The following is a 15,964-nucleotide window of genomic DNA, read 5'->3' as shown; positions in this document are numbered from 1 at the left end:
CCTTGGAAAGTCGTGGGGTGATGGTAGTGATGATGTACAACCATGGAAAAATATCTCTCAGAGACCGTGCAAAAAGACACCCACAGCCAAAAGGACACATCTACTCACTGGGATCTTGGAGCAGTTTGTGCCACCACACAGTTCCCAGCAGAGAAGCCCCACTTTGTTCCCTCCTGCCTCCTAACTGATCCCCTTGCCTTCCCACCAAGGCCAGCTCCAGAATTCTCAGTGCTTTAGGAAAAACTGACTTTTTTTCCACTCTCCCCTTAGCATAAGGGAGCATGGCCAGCCCTAGGACAGGTCACTGATGCTGTCAGGAGGATGGGGAGGGATTTTGCACAAAGCAGCAGAGAGCCCCATCGTGCTAAGCCCACTGCTGTTGCTGGGGCAAGAGGAGGGAGGTGGATAGAAGCTGCATTAAAATCCCTTGTTGACCAGGCAATGAGCCTACTTTGCTTTAGTGCCACCACCTGCAATGGCTTTTCACACTTATGTGACACAGGAAGGCAGCAGGACCCAATCCTGGCGGCTGCAATCAACTCTGCATCCCCCCAAGCCCTGGCTGTGCCACGCTGGCCTCTGCTCCCCACTGCTGTGGTGCCCACACGCTTCCAAACCTTTAATCTGCTTACCCTCAGGAAGCCCTGGGAGGCAGGCAAAGTGGTCTTAAGCTCATTTTACAGCGGGAAACATGAGTGATTTCCATACAAATACTGCTCAAGTTGGCAGCAGAGGCAAACACTGCATCCACCAAGGCTCTCTCCCTGGGAAGGAGGGCAGCTCTCTGCCGCCCACCTCCATCTTCACATGTTAGGCTTTGCACTGCTTAGTGCCATCTCTGGCAATGAAAACTGTCCCCCATGTCCCACCTCCACATGGACCAGCATTTTCCACACTGCCTTCTCCCTCATCCCTCAGTTGTCCTCTGAGAGTGAGCACAAGGAAGCACTCCAGTTAAATTTGGGCCGAAATGCATGCTTTTTGTCAATTTTAATACACCAACATGCTTCTAATTGTTATGTTTGCAGAGGGGAGCAGGCAGCTTGGAGCAGCAGGCACAGTATTTTTAGTTTTCTGAGCTGAGGCTGGTACAGTTAGTTGTTTCAGCCCCTGGGCTCTGGCAATCTGATCCCTCCTTGCTAGATGCTGCTTTGTGTATTTATTCTCATTTCTCCTCTCTTTGCTCTCTCCCCCACCCTCATTCGGAGGTTTCCCAAGTTGATCTGTCTATTGCCACTCCCCTCTTTAAGCTCCCAATTTAAAGGGAAAAAAAAAGGAAAATACACAGGAAAATTATTTTTTTACAGACAGCAGTAAAATGATCAAAGGCTTATTTGTAGCTAACAGCGGACGTACACTACTCATTGAACTAAGATGGAGTGGAAGCATTTTCTTCATATCCCTACAAATGTGTTCTTTTAAAAAAAAATCAATGAAGGCAGATTTTTAATTAAAGCAGATGCTGATCCTTCCTGCCCCTGATGCTGCTACATGTTTTGTTGTTGTTGTGGCTGTTGTTATCTTATCTGGGCCTTTATTTATTTATGTATTAGCCCCTGACAACAGGAGATTGCAGCTCTGATTTCTCCCCTGGAGTTGGGGGAACAAAAAAAGAGGTGGGCCTGTTGGAGGAAAATGTTTTTGTCTCCAATCTCTTTGCTAACCAGGTGAGGGTCAAACACCTCCTTCCTTGGGCTTTCCCCTCCTCCAGCTCTGGTGCAGGATACAAAGGCTAAGCCTTGCTGTCTCCTTCTCTCCGTCCTTTTTACAGATGCAAATCCCCTCTGCTCAAGCTCAAGAGTGTCTCTGGGAATAAAATGTGCTCTGTGGTAATGCTTTCATTTGAAAGTGTTATGGAGATCTGGAGCTGAACTGCTGAATGGCAAGCTTTCCTTTCTTCTTTTATTTAAATACCTTTTAAAATTTTTTCAGGAAACTTCACTGATTTAAGTCTCTGATAAAATGACCAAGAAAGCATTTCCTAATATACTCATCCTTCTTCCTCACCTAGCAGATCTGAATCTCCAATCTCCTTCCTCTGTCCTGTGCAGGGAGAGAAGTTGGACTCCATGATCCTTGTGGGTCCCTTCCAACTCAGGAGATTCCATGATTCTCTTCTTCAAACCCTCCCCTGGCTGTTCCCATTCCTCACAAGATTCAGGGGTTCCTAAAAAGGCTTTCATAATGAATATCCAAGACAAATGCGTGCTCCCAGCCTGCCACAGCTGGGCCTAGTACTGGGTTCTGAGGGTCTGGGCAGGACTGAGCACATGGTCCATCTCCTTTCCCTCTCCTGTGCTCTGTCTGATGTCTACAGGGGTCCCTGGACTTTTTTCTCTTCAGAATCAGGTAAGTGCATAGAGGGGGGATTCATTTGCTGAAAACAACTGGAAGTACCCAGGTATGTCAATCGTCCTAAAATCTAAAGCAGAGAGATGGTGCCTTAGACAATCTAAATCAAGGTTAGGCTCATCCTCCATGTCAAGCTCTCCTACTAGGAACGACGATCAGGCCATGGTGGAGGGAGATGTCCTGGGCCTGGGCTGCCCTCTGCTGCAGGCCTTTCCTGCAGGCCACATTTCAGTCCCCACAGATGCCTTTTGTCCCTGGAACTCTCTGACTTAATGCATGTGTTGTGCCCAGACATAACCCAGGGGGCTGTCTTGACTCTTCAGGTGCAAAGCTGACCTGCAACAGCCCAAGATTTGGATAGAACATTTGTCTTTGTGTGTGTCAGTAGTACAGCAGGTCAGCGCTGCAGGGCCTGAGGAGGAATTTGTCCTTTCTGTCCAGCACCATGCATGTGGCCAGGTGCTGCCGGGAGGGAGGGCTTCAGATGCACCAGGCACAGACCACTGCTGGAGGCACTGTACCTGACAGGATCGACCACTGGTCCCATCTGCTGTGGCAAACTGCGTCTTCCTATGGGGAAGGAAACTGATAGCTAAAACTGCCCAGGGAGTGACTTTTCCTTTCATTGATATCTGTATAAATGAACATAGGATCCCTATAGGATCGTAGAATCATTTAGGTTGGAAAAGACCTCTCGGATCATCCAGCCTGTTAGCCCAGCACCATGAAACTCTATCCCCCAAGGGCCACATCCACACCCCCTTTGAACACTTCCAAGGATAGTATTATACCACTGCCCTGGGCTGGTTTTTCCAATGCCTGATCACTCTTTCAATGAAGACATTTTTCCTAATATCCAGTCTAAATATAATATCTATTATATGTGTTTGATGCTGACTTCCCAGACCTCACAGACCCTTGACCTTCACTATCCTTAAAGGCTGCCCTAGGCAGCTCTTTCCGAGGTCTGTGGGTAGGTGCTGGCAGCCATACACATGGACTGAGATGTGTCTAAATACTGTTTACTTCACTGTCCAAAATGCATATCAACAAAATAATTTAAAAAATATATTTCCAGTTTACAAGAATGTCTCTCCTGACCCAAAATGTAACAACTTTTGATTTTGTTATGTTTTGTTCCCTTTTCATTAAAAGCAAGCAGATCAATAAAGGAAATTGAGAAAAAGGAAAAGAAATAGCTTTGTTTAAAAAAACACCTCATCAGCAAATTTTTTCACATTTTCAATCAAGTAAACGGATTGTGGTATCTTATTATTTGATAGGAGCATGCATATATTTCCGTTCAGTGCTTAACTTTTTTTTTCCCAGTGAATAAAGTATTTGTCCAAAATCCTTCCTCACTTGCAATCTGGAATAGCATTTTCACTGTGTCTGAAAAGAAAACGAAATATTAACTTCAGTAATATGCAGACTAATTGCTTTTGAAAGGGTGGGATCCATTTGGAGAAATTTAAGTGTTTACTACAAGACTTGCCTCTATTTGAGGTAATCATCCTTGTCTTTCTTCGGTAGTTAACAGGGATCTGCTCTGCAAAGTCGAGGGCACAACTCTGCTCATAATATGGTAATCTGCTTTCAGCCACATCACACTTCCCTTTAAAAAGCACTTTTCTCTCCATTTTCTATATTGCAAGTCTTGACTGACTTGGGAGGATCCTTGGAAGGATCTGCATTTTAATTAGATGTCTTAGATGTGGGTAAATTTAGGGAACATTAAACCTGACCAACTAGTTTAAAAGTGAGTTTGTTCCTTAAAGCTGTTCAGGATGCTAACAGGATTATGCAGAACCTAACAGGGCCATGGTTTCCCTAAAGCTGGCTGTGCAACAGCACATGAAAGTAAATACTTCTAATTTCAGATTGAATGCCTATGGGCAGAGTCACCAAATGTGCACAATCGTGCACAATTTATTTGCAATTGCGGATACTCACTCTGTAGAGGAAACACTATTAGCTGTGTCCCATCTCTGCTGAACTCATCTTCATTCTTTTAATATTATCAAGACTTGAAAATGCATAGAAAATTGTCAAGTGAGATATAAACAGCTTCTCTTCTTCCTACCACCCACACTTACATAAGAAAACACGCTCAAAAGAGATAAACTACATATATATATATATACATTTGTATACAAAAGATAAATTCCACTTAAAAATGCAATCTATAAACATGACCCAGATTTTGTTTTCATCAGGAGGCAAATTAAGACTTTCACACCAATGGAGTATAAATTCTTTCAGTAAATTCTGCTGGTAAATACCTTTGAAAGTGTGAGCTGATAAGATATTACACCTGAAAATTAACTTATATCCACCTCAACAGAACAGGAGTGAAAACTTTTGGAGGACCTTGGTTAGGGAAAGGGGTTTTTAGGCATTTCTCTGTACTTTTCACAGTGATCTGCAGTAGGACACTTCAATCACAGTGCCTTGGTATAGATGTGTCTTTCACTGCAGCCTCGAATAACTATCCATGTTTGGGTGTTATCATGGGAGTAGCTGCCTCACTATATCCATCTTTTCCCAATTGCATGGTATCGATTGATGGTGAAGCAAAGTTTTTGAGTGATAGCTCAACAATGAAGAAGTTTCAGACACCTTCTCTCTTTCCTCTGCTAGTGGAAGGGAAAATGCCTTATCTTCAGCATTAATTAAACTATGTGAAACCTGATCCTGGCTATGGAAGACCTGTGTGTAGATTCATACCCTCTGACAACATCTTAAATTCACTGACAGGCATTTACTTGATAAATAAATAGGAGGATCAGACCAGCACTTCTTTAGAGAGGTCAAGCAAGATCTTTGGTCTGTCTGTGAAATGCATGGGCCAAATAATTTGCTCCTGAAATCACCAAAGCTGTCCTGAAACTTACTGATTTATGCCATGAAAGGATGAGCTTCCGTAACAAATTTGCAGGTAAGGGAAAGTTTGAGCCAGAGAGTGACAGAGACTGAGATAACCAGAGGAACCTTCTGCCTGGAAATGAGAAGGCTCTGGTTTATGCCTTGCCTTGGAAAACAGAGTGATCCCTAAAACTCCTGGGTCTGTTTTCTTTTCTGCACGTTTTTCTTTATATGTTCTGCCTCCCTGTGTTTGAAATGCACTGGTTAGTGTACAATGCTGCATGCCTAAATCTGCTTTCAAATCAGACTTGCAGATACTTTATCCTCAAATTGCCAGGTTTGGTCTGTGTCCATGGTTCTGCTCAAAGGTCTGTTTGTGCTGTGGGATTTTTGGAAGGGTGAGGATGGAGTTCTCAGGACACCTAAAAGGAGGACTAACTATATCATTATTTAGGTTATCTCTGCAGTAAATTGGGTGAAAAAAGTGGGTTGAAGCAATAGCCTGAGATTATCAAAAATCTTTTTTTCTTTGTTGCCCTTACAGATAAAACATTCCTGAGTTATTTCTTCCAGCACTCCCACCCCCATATATACATTCCTGCTTAATCAGTCGCTTCCAACAACTGCATTTCTCCCTCTTGAAAATCAAGGATGACTTTCAGCTCCCAGCATGATTGGGAAAAAAGTCTGGCAGAGATTACAGAAAAGAGTTGCTTTTCTCTCCCAGAATCTGTGTGGGATGATGATATTGGCAAAAGCTGTTGGCCAAAATATCACTTAAGAGAGTCAAAGCTCTTCCTAGGACGATCTTTTTCACATCCCACTTACAATAACAACAATAGCCTTGGTATCATTTTAAAAGAGAGAGCAGAGAAGGTGTGGGGGTGGGAAGGACAGGAATTACAGCCCTTATACTAATCAGCTAGAAAAGCTCTGTCTCCCACAATTCTTTCATTAGCTGGCGAGACAGGTGCCCTCTGACCTCCAGCATCACTTACTTCCTTGGTAACAACTACTGCTGGCAGATGATCCCTCTTGTAGACTTCATCCATATTCAAAGAGTTGTCACGGCCAACTGATGCTAAGAAGCTAATCAAGTAGAATTTTCTTTTCCTTTTCTGTCTCTTTTTGTTCCCCCCTTTACTCCTTCTCTCATGCTAGAAAGATATTTCCCCACCATGCACTCAAATTCTTTTGAACACTGAGAAAGGACCAGATACATGGGGAAAGGGAGGAGAAATTCCTTTTCACACATGAAGCCTCTGGTGATTTTTGCACTTTTACACAGGCAAGCATAGGACTGTTTTGCATTGCCATTAACAGCTTTTAAGTATTACCAAGTACAACCAGGGGCTTGACTGGGACAGCTATCTCACCACACTTGCTGTTTCAGAGCAGGATGAAAATTCCCCATCAAAACTACTTCGAGATAGGCAATTTAATTTCCAGTGCTGACTAGGTTTTGGAACAATGTGGCCTTATTAAAGGAGTTGATTTTACAACAGATAGAAGATGTGTTAAAATTACATTTTCTACAGGCAAGGGTAACATTTTCACTGATGTTTTCATTTTGTTTCCCTTTTCCCCTATGGTAAGCCCATCAGCTATACTATGCTTCTTTCCTCTGTTCAGAAATAAACTTGCCAGCGTGGTTCTAAAGTAGGTAGGAAGAGTTGGTATGAGGATATTTTATTTGAATTTGATGCATTTTGTACAAGAATATTTTCTAACAAAGATGGTCATCTCTTCTAACCACAGGCAAAGACCAACGTGAAGGAATTTCAAACTTTGAGGATGAGAATGTTGAATCTGAAACAGCAGCTACATATGAAAAACTGACTCTTATATCCTTGATGAGAAAAAAGAAACAGAAGAATAATGAAGATGCCATTTCTGCACTTTTCTGTTCTGAGATTTATAGATTTCTGATCATTTGAATAACATGAATTATCTAGGGGAAAGTCTGAGGCCATTGAGTTCAGATAGACAGCAACTCTTCATTCACAACTGTGTGTCAATGGTTGTCAGTCAAACATGAGGGAAAGGGAATCAAAGTCAGGAATTTCTGCTCCAGAAAACATGGAGATTTATTTCAGTGTGAAAATCCAAAACACCTGGCAGATTTTATTTCCAGCTTTTGAAAATGATGTATCGTTAGATGAGAGAGAATTCCTAAAATGGTCCCCAATATTTCTGAAAAACATTTGTCAGCAACTGACCTTAAGAATCTCTAATAAAAAAAAATCTATAAACAATGGCCCTGTTACAATGCCACTGATTTGTACAATTCAGAGGAAATGCTGACATCCTCCATTCAAGCACTAGTTTCAAGCTACTGAAAATGCTGTTTTCAATCCTGATGGCATCTGTTCCTCTTCCATGAGTTAATTCAAGAGGAATAAATGTGCAAAACAAAGGAAAGAAGGAAGTCAAAGGCACACTGGTCCGTCAAACATCGATCCCACAAATCTTCCTTATTTCCACCATCTGCTGCCAGGTTTCTTGTTGGAATGTGCAATGAATAATATACTCCTCATGTCTTTCCTTCCATCATCCTGTGAGTACAGATTCTTCCTTAGGCATCCTTGGTGCCACTGCCGTTCCTGTCGCGGGTGCAAACTGAAGCTGGCTGGTGGATTTACTCCCAGGAATCTGCGCTCTGCGGGATTGCTGCTGCAAATTTTTAGCAGCCTCTGTCTTCATGACACTATTGTTGGACCTCCCTCTCATTCTCTCTTGTTTAGTAATGTCTTGTCTTGTGGAGACTGGAGAGCTAAGTTCATTAAAATGGAATTTGGTGGGTTATTGCACAAAATTACCTCTATTTACATCTGCTGCCTGTCACTTTCAATGCTCTATGTCTTCTATCACTTAATACTTCCACTACCCGTCCATGCCAACTTTCAGTGGGCAGCAGTTGTAAACTCAGGTTAGCATTGTTTGCTGCGTGCACTCCTTCCTACAGAAGCCCTTTACTGGGCTGTGAGAGCCCGTGTCTTGGCCAAGAATATTTGTTCAGGGGTGAGACAGTGCTACAGCTGTGCTGATATCGAGAAATGCCAAGAAAATCCATAAGTTATTTTCCTAGGCTGAATTGTATTTCCTACACTGTTGTTAACTCTTTGTCTACTGCAAAATGTCTTTGTTGAGATCAGCTGAGAAAAAAAGAGTTAAAATGAAAGTGATATTTTGTCTGGAGTGAGCAGTGAACCTGACTCTTTCATATCTCAGTGGGGCTGTGCTGCAATATTTTAGCTAAAAGAGAACTGCTGAATTTTTGCCTGTGGAAGACAGCTTAACTGTGAGTTCAATGAATGACTGAATAACAAAATTTGTGACCAGGAGACATTCATGAGGTGGAGACCCATCTGAAACTCCAATGTCTTGAATTAAAAGGCCATACCTGGTACCTGGTCAGACACAAGGCAGACTGTACTGTCCAATGGTTGAATCACAGTCTACAGAGCAGTGTGTTGCTTGAGTCTAGTGTGCACTCCTGATTGTGCAGCACCACCCTAGGTACTAGAAAGTCTTGAACACCAACCCATTTTCCTGTCTAACACTCCACATCCATCACCTTCACCTCTGTTTACTTGTGTGAGCAATTCAGCAGAGGCATTGAAAAGTTGAAGAGCAGCAGAATGCGTTATTTCCACAGACCTCAGCAGGCACTGGCTAATGTCCACTTCTGCAGAAGCTCAAGCAATTACATTTTTCTTCTTGCTTGCTGGTAGTGTGACACCCAAACACCTACATGACTACCAGAGCAAAGCCAGGAAATTTGCCCCCATGAAAATTAGGCACGTACCAGCACGACACAGCTCAGATCTGGATCAGAAATGATGGCTTTAAAGTCTTCCTAGCTCACATTTTCTTCCTGCCCTTTTGTCAGTGAGTGAACACAGCATCAAAGTGTCTGCCACCCTGATCTCTGACCATGAGCCCATTAAAATTGCATTGGAAGTTAACAATAAGGATGGAAAACAAAGATCAAATGAATAATGCATAAACAAAGCACTTCAATTAGATATTGAAGAAAATAATATAAATATATTAGATAGCAAAATATCTTGAATTATAAATTAGATGGGGAATTTGTTTTTTTTCCCCCAATGTGAGGAAAAAATGAAAGGTAATAAAGAGATACATAGTCTTTTATTGGTTGATGGGAATAAAATGTAGGGATATTTATACTCCTTTGCTGTTCAAGCTTAGTAATTTCATGTGTTTTTGCAAGATAACACTTGGGTCATGTGATTTCATCAACCAATCGAGCTGCCAGGCTCTTTGCTGACACTTGGTAATGAAGTGATATGGTAGGGTAGGACAAAGTCACCTTATCTTTTTATAAATGCATTGAGTGGCATTTGGGATGCCTTCCTACCTTTCTGGTTCATTTGCATCACACAAGAACCCTCTAAATGCTAAAGCTTTCTCTTGCAGTGAAAGTTTGACGCTTCCAGCGGCATTCAAGGATATCTGTCTTGGAGTGGCATAAAAATAATGATGTGCAGCTGTGTGTGTGGGGACGGGGCTGTGTACGCGTGTGTGCAACAGCCGGCAGAGAGGCTCCGGAGCTGTCTCTGGCACCAAAGCAACGCGTGTCGTCCATCCAAGTTGACAGGCCTACCCAACCTGAAATCATCTGAGTGCAGTTTCTGAAATCGTTTGAAAGTGGAGTGTCAGGAAGATGTTTGCATGGCGGCTGACATCTCCTCCCGGCGTGGTTTAATGACATCCCTCCCTTGTCATAACTCTCCTCACGCTTCACAAATAATAACAGCGCTGGAAGAACTTGGCAAGACAGAGTTGGGAGCGGGAAGGGGAATGTGCGGAAGGGGTGGGAGGCAGGAAAGTGCAAATCGCTGGAGACAAAACCACTTGAAAGGGCTTGAAGCAGCCTGAGCGTTTGTACCTGGGAGGGCTGTGGGCGTTTCTTGCCTTCCATCATTTTCCCATCTTGTTAAACAAAGGGTAGGGATTTACCCACCTTTGCCAATCAGCCCAATCTAAAGCAGCAGGCAAGGATGAAATCTCTCTTGGTATGGAGGCCTGTCTATAAAGGTGCTGATTTTGTCGGTCTATTCAGTGCAATACATTTTCCAGGTGCAAGAAGGGAGAGGGGAGCAAATATACCTCTGCCTGGAGAGCTTCCTCCCACCCCAGCTGTGCTTCTAGCTTTGGTGGGACTGGCAGACAGGTCAGAGACTGAAAGAAACAGGTGAGAGCTTAGGGAGCCAAAGTGCTGGACCAAGTTTGAACTCCTGACTTTTAAAACTGGCTCAGCCACCTTCCTGCTGGCTCAGCTTGGGCACATTGCCCACTCTTCTGTGCCTCAGTCACCTGCTTTGTGCTAGGGTTGAGGAATGAAGATTAATCCCAGAGCACACCAAACACAGCAAGATGACATGAAACATGTTACAACATTGTCAGTAGGGGATTAACATGGTTCTTTCAAAATGTCCCATGGGCACTTCATACCCTCAGTTAAATATGATTACAGCCAGGAAAAATGATCAAGAGCTAACCGACTATTTAGCTATCAGTCTATACCGATTTCCAAAGAAAGAAGCACATTTTCCAAGTGTTTACTTGTCAAAGAATGGGAAACCAGACTTCTGGCTCCATTTTTGGTCGGTGCAGTGTGTGTGTGTAAGATCCTGTCTCTGGATTTCGGGTGGGGAATGCACCCAGCAGAATAAGCCACGTCACCCATGAAGTCTGTGTGCTGCCAGGCAGAGGAAAGACTTGTTTCTGTCAGGCATGAAGACAGTGAGAGAGCTGAGGAGCTAGAGAACCAGGTACGCTGCTTCCCGAGTCTCCAGATGGCTGTCTCAGCTGTCTTCTCAGCCGTATGAGGGTGTTCAGGAACTGAAAGCCTGCACCTGCTGCTGAAAGAAACATGATTTTGTAGGTGCTCAGTGCCTGAGGATTCAATGTGCAATAAAAAGATAATTTATAGTAATCATAACAATCATGCGTGAAACCTTGAGGCCTCTAACAGTCTGCTGTGGGGAAGAACGACCACATAAGCTGTGGTGACAAGTTTGCGGTCTCAAGGACTCTGTAAATGACTGAGCTGCAGTCCAAGGACTATCTCAAGTAATAATATGGCAAAGGGATTGCAACGACCCTCCTTGCTTTAGCTAATACATCTGAGTAAGTGCTGATGTACTCCCAAATTTTGTCTTTTCCCTTCTCTCATATTTAGTGATCTTTAGCATGAAAGCTAATAAGAGCAGAAGGGTGGGGTTTTTTTCTTACTTTTGTCTAAAAGACAGATATGACTGTAGTTCATAGAAAACATAACAGCTTGTTGGGCCAAATACATCTGACATCACACATTTGAGCCCTGTGGAGGTGTCTGTTATCCTCTGTGTCCAGCTATGCAGGGGGCATCTGAGGCATGTCTACAGTTCCCCACCTCCCCTCGACCACCTCCACACACTAGGTATGTGCAGAAATCACCCAAACCCGTTTTTAAACGTCTTTCCAGCTGATATATGGTGAGCAGGCTCCTGCGAGGATGGAGGGCATGTCCTGTGAGGGCAGGAGCCTGCATTCCTTGCCTTTGGAAGCAAGGACTGACACATGTGCTCTGCCAGCCCTTTGGGAGTGTATTTACAAATTAAATGAAAGAGATAGCAGATGCTTTCACGTTATTTCGCAAGGAACTGAATGATAAAGTCAAGGAAGAGAGAAGGGAGAAAAGAGCTCTGTCAAAAGGAGTGTGTACCTCAGTGGCCAATGTGAGCTTAAATGGTCTCACACCCATGGCACTGGACTGGTCCCTGTGCACTGAGGAAGCTTTCCTTCGGATGAGTTGTTCAGCTAGCATCCTTTCCCATGCTTCTCTTGAATTCTATGGCAGAGTTAGGACCCTAATGTGTTTTACTTGTCCAGAGTACTTAGTCCTACCACCATTCCCTAGCTCTGCATGGCAGACTCCCCCCTCCAAGGCCATGTGTTGGCAGCTGTGTGGCACGCAGGGATTAGTGTTTGTCCCAACCTACACACTGCTCTGCCAGGTTTCAGACTTTGCAAGAAACGCAAGGAGCAGAGCTGCAGACCAAGGGATGGATCCTCTCTTCTCTTGGAGTAGGTGCCTGTGCTTGCTGCTGGTACAAATGCATCCCCTAAAAGTCCTGGGGGTGGATATGGCTCCTGGTTCCTTAGCTGTGCTATGAACACGGTTAAGGCTTGAGGACATGTTTGTGTAAGTGATGGACAACTTGGATAAGGAAACTGAAGCTTGATTTTGCTGAGGGTTTAGATGTAGACCCTAAAGGGAGTTTTTCCCTCATCCTAATTGGTTTTAAAGAGAAATCCAAACTCTTTGGATTTCAGAGAACCTCTGAAATTCATTTCATCTGGCAGCAAATACCTGAAAATTTGGAATGAAGCTAAATTCAACCATGCAAACTGTCTCTATTACCAGTGGAAAGATCTAGACTCCTTGCCCCTGAGTGGGATTTCAACTGCAGATATTGAGGTATAGCATGAACTTCATGTGAGAAATTTATTCAGGTTACTGGAGCAAATACACACAAACAAGAACAGCACCGTGAGTCAACCAGTAACAGCAGACACTGGAATTTTAGTTAAATCTTGAGGTGAGCTGCATAGGCACAGTGTACAAATTGTAAGTATTCCTGCTAAGTGCAGAATGAATTTAAGGCTGAAGTGGAGTTGCCTGTGATTTTCTTACATGTCTTGGTTTCCCCAAGTATCTACATGACCTCAGCTAATGCTTTCTCTGCTGTTCACCTTACAATAGCAATGGGAAGAGTACAGTTTACCTATTATCTCCAGGGGGCATTTAAAGTAAATACCATGCAATTCCCTGTATTTAACTAAGTCACTGAGAAGGGATAGCACATCTATCTTTAGCAATATCTTTAACAGAGAGGATACCTAATTCCATTAGAGATATTTAGGATGAAGTGCTTAGGTGCTTTAAGTAGGTGAGTATTATGCGAATTTTGGTGGGTTGTGTGCTCTATCTCTCTTCCTTGTTTGGTTTCTTTATTGAGTAAAATCAACATGTCTAAAGGGGGATTACAAACATGAGGATAGAGCAGCTCTGCATCAGAGGCACTGCACATGGGTGAGAAGGACAACTCGTGGAGGTGTGCTCTCCGCCTCATTCCCCCATACCCAGAGCACACCACAGTCCATGTTTTGCATGGGCACACAAAATCTCAGCTTTACCTAGACCTTCATTCTTACCAGAGATAACTCTGCTGTTTTTTTAAACAGCCCTGCTTGTCTGATGGAGGACTTTGGGAAGCACTAACCAGTGATTCTTCCTTCTGCAGCTAGAACTGCAGCAGTCCAGGCATGCTACAGCTTCTTGTGGGCTCATTTAATCTGCACCACATTCCAGGCAAGGGAGTGAACCTCCCCACTGTTGCACCCTAAAGTCCTAAAGTGTGAATTATCAGATAGTTCTTGTCTCTCTCTTTTTTTTTTTTCTTTTCTGTTTTCCTCACCCTCTGCCCTGCCACCTCTGAAATTTCTAAAACTTTTTTTCATTTATGAGGAAAATTAAATAAACAAATAAAAAAACACCCCAGAACTCAAAGATTTCTTGTTAAAGTTCTGAACATATGCTACTTATGAAAAAAAAAATTAAGTGAAATTGGCTGATAAAGTAAGAATCCCACAAAGGGCTGTTCTTCCAATCATCCAGTATTTCTCCTGTAATTTCCTCAGAGATTGTGGAATGATTTTCCAGATGTCTCTGTTCCTTCCAGGTGGCGTGTTCAACATGATTTGGAACAAGGCCAATCTTAAGCTTCTTCCTATTCAGGGGAGATGATACTGTGCAAGGTACATACATGTACATACTTCCACATTTTTGGAAACATAAATATCATGTTTCTTTCAGTGTGCAAGTAAGGGACAACCCAGAGGAAGGGTGGCTTTCTTGTGAGGCTGACAAAACTGCCCTGTCTGAGAAAAGCACTTTTTCTGATCAGTAAGAAGAAACCAAGGGCAGTTTTGGCTCTGGGAACATTTTTAAGGGGTCAGTATGTGGTAGAGTTTCCTGCTGCTCTTTAAGTGGGCTCACATATATCCTGCTTAGCCTCAAAGCTGCTTTGGTTCCCTCCCAAATGCTATGGGTCCTTGCTTGCCTGTTGAACATGGGCTGGTTGAAGAAATGGGCAGCCCTGGGATTAGGGCTGCAGGGAGCGGGGCTTCCTCTGGGGCAAATTAAACAGTAGGTTTGGGTCAGTACATTGGATAAAGTCAAAAACCTTCGTCACCTGCAAAAGAACAGACAGCCTATGACAACCTGGATGATTTCTCAATGGCCAGGTCTGCTCTGCTTTTCAGCCCGTATTCTTCTCACCCTGCAAATTTAACTGCTTCACTTTCAGTGAGAACCATCTTTATTTTTGGAACTGGCTCATGTCTCTGCTCTGCATTGTCAGAGAGGTTAAGCAGATCAGTACTATCAATGACTGATCCCTGCCACGGTTGGCTATGGCAGTGTAAATGCCATGGATAGATTAAAAAAGCTGTGATTTTTACATGACAAGGAGGATCCTTTCTGAGAGGACAGACAGAGCCGGATTTTGGCTGTGGCAGAGAGAGCTGGGCACTGCCCTTGAACAGGGTTTTCATTTTGCCTCCTCCCAGCACTGATGTCAGAATGAGCAGTAACGACCTACTAGGTTTTAAGATGAAAGAAGAATCTCTGTGATATATTTAAATATATCACAGAAGCCTCTGTGATATATTTAAATGCCTCCAGCACGTCAGCATGGCAAGCTCAGCGTAAGTGAGGGACCTTGGGTCTACACTGCTGCAGCTCTGCAGTTTGCTGCTGCAAGCCCCTCAGCTCAGACTCCGTGTGCAGGTTTTTGCCATTTTCACTCATGTTTTTTCAATCAAAATCCAGCCTTTTAATGGAGAAGTTTATTTCCGGCAAAGTGCCTAAATGCTGTTAGAGAGACATTTCCCTTCCTCCAGAAAATAAATGTGATATTGAGAAAAACGTCTTAATCTTATGCTGTCAAAAAGACCCTGCTTTAATTGAAAATTTGTATCACTAGTAGAAGGCATAATACACATCATCTATCTGTGCTCACCTCAGCTCTTTATCCAGAAATGTCCTATAAGGCAGTTTTTTCTGCTTCCATGTGTGAACACAGGTAATTTTCAAAGAAAATCAGGAAAATTAAGAACGAGGTAAGCTTTAGAAATTTCAATGTTTTTTTTTCCTTTTCTGAATTGGGGTCAAGGTGGAGTATTTTTTCCTAAACTTCTCTTCTAAGAATAAATCTGAGAAACAAGAAAGAACTGTTTCTTAGCTCAGGCTCATGAGTCTAATCTCCCTAACCATGTGAACACCACAATGCTTTGCTACGATATTAACATTTTACTTATTTTGCCCTTTCTATGATAACCCTTTCTTCTCTGCTTCCCTACAGCTTTGCCTGCATTTCACACATTTCTAGCACATTTCTAGCACATTTCTAGCGCATTTCTAGCACATTTCTAGTGCAGTAGTCTATGCTTCCTTCAACAACCGAAGCCAATTCAAACATTATATATATATATATATATTTCAGTTCTTAAAAAAGAAATTGGCATAATTTCTTCTTAGTATCCTTTGCACTGGGAAAAATGTTGAAAGCAACATTTTGCCTTGAATTGCTTTTATTTGGACAACTGAGCTTCCCAGTAGAATGTGGGATCCATCTTCTCCAGCTAAGGATGTCTAAAAGTTGGATGTCTA

General features: G+C 43.0%; 1 protein-coding gene across 30 annotated transcripts in view; it reads right to left on the bottom strand.

Moving 5' to 3' along the window:
* Positions 1–15,964, bottom strand: part of CELF4 (CUGBP Elav-like family member 4) — a 678,618-nt gene that overhangs the window by 156,692 nt on the left and 505,962 nt on the right. For 6 of the 30 annotated variants that reach the window (XM_069001346.1, XM_069001359.1, XM_069001347.1 and 3 more), the window contains exon 4: positions 4,723–4,755. The exons of the other annotated variants lie outside the window; for them this stretch is intronic. In XM_069001346.1, coding sequence (XP_068857447.1) covers positions 4,723–4,755 — 33 coding nt within the window. The remainder of the gene's footprint in view (positions 1–4,722; positions 4,756–15,964) is intronic. 30 annotated transcript variants of the gene reach the window in all.

Source organism: Aphelocoma coerulescens, assembly GCF_041296385.1.
Source record: "Aphelocoma coerulescens isolate FSJ_1873_10779 chromosome Z unlocalized genomic scaffold, UR_Acoe_1.0 ChrZ, whole genome shotgun sequence".
NCBI lineage: Eukaryota > Metazoa > Chordata > Aves > Passeriformes > Corvidae > Aphelocoma > Aphelocoma coerulescens.
Note: the sequence above shows the minus strand (reverse complement) of the source record. Positions and strands in the feature narration are given on the sequence as shown.